The 3,191-nt window shown below is 51.7% G+C and overlaps 1 protein-coding gene across 1 annotated transcript in view; it reads left to right on the top strand.

Moving 5' to 3' along the window:
- The window catches only part of Kcnn2 (potassium channel, calcium activated intermediate/small conductance subfamily N alpha, member 2), a 58,946-nt gene that overhangs the window by 5,441 nt on the left and 50,314 nt on the right, over positions 1 to 3,191 (top strand). Inside the window, exons 3-4 of the mRNA XM_013016009.1 lie at positions 8 to 241; positions 906 to 1,001. Of these exons, the coding sequence (XP_012871463.1) occupies positions 8 to 241; positions 906 to 1,001 (330 nt within the window). The remainder of the gene's footprint in view (positions 1 to 7; positions 242 to 905; positions 1,002 to 3,191) is intronic.

Here is a 3,191-nt window from a genome sequence, read left to right on the forward strand (position 1 = left end):
GTCCAAGCCCGAGCACAACAACTCCAACAACCTGGCGCCGTGCGGGCCGGGCGCGGGGCCGGGCGCGGGGCCCGGCAAGTCCAGCAAGAAGAAGAACCAGAACATCGGCTACAAGCTGGGCCACCGGCGCGCCCTGTTCGAGAAGCGCAAGCGGCTCAGCGACTACGCGCTCATCTTCGGCATGTTCGGCATCGTGGTCATGGTGGTGGAGACCGAGCTGTCCTGGGGGGCCTACGACAAGGTACCGGCCCGGGGATGGAGGGGTCGGGGGGGGGTCCCCGGCCCCGCAGCGCGCGCCGCCCCGCCTCCCAGCGAGGGGCACAAGTGTGCGTGTGGCTTGAACTCCGGGCCCTGCGCGCCCCGGGCTGGGGCTCGTCCTGTCCCGGGCGCCCGACCCCCCCCCCCCCCCCCCCCCCCCCCCCCGCCTTCCGCATGCCCCTTCCTGGCCTGGGGCTGAGGCGCCGTCCACTGCGGGTCTCCTTCCTCCCCAAGCCTGCCCCCGGGCTGACTTTGAACCTGGATCCTGAGGAACCGGGCTGCGCCCTCTCCCCCCCCCCCACACACACCACCTCACCCCCTCCAGGGCAAAGAGGGGGGGACACTAGCCTGGGGGCCAGCTCAGCAGGCCGGGCCGGATAGCCAGCTGGAAAGAAGGATGGATGGGAGGGAAGGAAGACGGAAGGATGGAAGGGACGAAGGAAGGATGGATGGGAGGAAGGTTGGAAGGAAAGAAGAAAGGATGGAAGGAAGGAAGAAAGGATGGAAGGAAGGAAAGAAGAAAGGATGGAAGGAAGGAAAGAAGGATGGCTGGAAGGAAGGAAAGAAGGATGGCTGGAAGGGTAAATGCAAGCCAGCGTGCATGCATGCGTTCTCTCTGACAAAGTCTCCTCTCCGATGTTTTGCAGGCGTCCTTGTACTCCTTAGCTCTGAAATGCCTTATCAGCCTCTCCACGGTCATCCTGCTCGGCCTGATCATCGTCTACCACGCCAGGGAAATACAGGTAACGGGGACAGAAGCGTTGGCCTGGCCTCTCTCGGTCTCTCTCTCTCTCTCTGTCCCTCTCTGTCCCCCAGCTGAGGTTATCAGAGCCGGTGCTGTTCTTAAATCACCAACACCTGACCGTGCTTCGGAGAGGTTATTAGGAGAAAAACAAAGCCAGGCTGTGGTAAATACCCACCCAGGATGGGCAGTGTGTGCATTTTGAAGAGTTTCCTGGTCTTCTCGGGGTAGATTTGCCTCGCCAGCCCCGCCGGTTCCTTAACCTGGACGCCGAGCACCTTCTTGAGACGTCGTTTCCTAACGAGCAAGTCATTCTGTGAGACAAAGTTACTAGGTTCGAGACCTTGCTAGCTAACTCGGGTGCCCGGGAGGAGAGTCCGAACCCTCTCCTGCATCCTTGGCTTTTTGGTTTTTGGGGTTTGCTTTTTTTAAAGTTTAGTTTACAAATTCTGTGTGTGTGTTGTACTACACTCGTCCGTCCTTAACGACAGTCATTCAGTGATTATTCTTTAGCCTCATTTAAGAGTTAAAAACCACTGGCCAGACGCCGGTGGCTCACGCCTGTAATTCTAACTCTGAGCTCTGTCTGGGAGGACCATGAACGGTTCAAGGTTCAAGGCCTGGGTAGAAATGTCCGAGAGACTCCATCTCCAATTAACCAGCAAAATGCTGGGCTGGAAGTGCGGCTCAATTGGTAGAATGTCAGCTGTGAGCAAAAAAGCAGATCAGAAGTACACACACGTACAAATCCTTTGTAAACCATCTTGACTGGAAAATACTTGTGCTTTTTCAAATGCATCCTGGAGCATCACTGTGTATTGTCTGCTACTGACAACCAGAACACTGTGTATGTATGTATATGTATGTATGTGTGTGTGTATTATATATATAGCGTATTTTCATTATTTCCCAGGATTGGAACTCACCTGCTTTGTTTGCAGTGTACTCTACCTCTTGAGCCATGTCTCCAAGCCCTGCTGTTTATTTTTTTTTTAAGTTTTAGCAAGGATTTATTTTAATATCACAAGGTTAAGGAGAAAGAGAAACATTTCCTGCTGGCCCGGGTTGGAAAAGGGAGGAAAAGACGCCAGCTGGTTGCTTTGGAGATAAGATCTCACGGCCTTTGTTGCTTGAGCTGGCTTCAAAGGGTAATCCTCTAGACCTCAGCCTCCTGGGTAGCTCTGATTACAGAGAGTGAATCAGCGGTGCTGCTCAGTAACTGTAACCGGTGGGTCATTTTGTCAGTTGCTGTAGCCCCCGGGTCAGTGAGTAAATTCAAGTTTGTGAATTAAACTCACACTAGAGTTTCCCAAACTGATGTTTGGGATTTTCTTCAGCTTAGAATGTAAGCAAACGTGAATATTCTGGTTGGGTTTTTTTTGAAGTTGTTGTGAGGTGTTTGTAGGCCTATGAAATCTGCACATTGGAGTAAGGTGCCTTTGGATCTAAAGCGTGGTATAGGACTTGTCCTGTTAGTAGTTTTCCATTCAATTAATTTGAAACCAGTAATTTGCCAACACACACTAAGTATGGAAGAACCCGCTTTTAGTGATTGCCCGCAGAAAATAGCGGTACACATAGGTGAAGAGATGACTTGATTCTCTCCTTCCCTCTCTCTCTCTCTCTCTCTCTTTCTCTCTCTGCTGAAACTTGAAGGAGAAAAGGGTAGGGATCAAGAACTGGGAAAAGTGAATGTTTGGAGATAAGTTATATGGTTGTGCTGGCCAAAAATAAGGAAACACATTTGAGGGTTTTGTTGTTGTTGTTGTTGTTATTTTAATTTGAAGAATTTATCTGGGCCTCAGTGGCTCACACATGTAACCCCAGTGACTCAGGAGGCTGAGATCTGAGGATTCTGGTTTGAAGCCAGCCCCGGAAGACAAACCTGAGAGACTCTTAGCCTCCTGATAGCTTGCAAAAAGCTGAACCAGGTGGTATGGCTTAAGTCAAGAAACGCTAAGGGACAGTGCCAAGGTCCTGAACACCAGAAGACAGATGGAAGTCTATAACGAATGCAGTCCTCGTGATGGGGCTGGTGGAGTTTTTGAAAAGATTTAAAGAGCAAAGGCACAAAGCAGAGAGGACGGAGGAGGGGTGGAGGGTGCTGTCCCTCAGCCCTTCAGCTCAAGGCTAGTGCTCTACCACTTGAGCCACAGCACCACTTCTGGCTTTTTTCTTTTTGCTTATGTGG

The sequence above is a fragment of the Dipodomys ordii genome, unplaced genomic scaffold (assembly GCF_000151885.1).
Source record: "Dipodomys ordii isolate 6190 unplaced genomic scaffold, Dord_2.0 Scaffold29, whole genome shotgun sequence".
NCBI lineage: Eukaryota > Metazoa > Chordata > Mammalia > Rodentia > Heteromyidae > Dipodomys > Dipodomys ordii.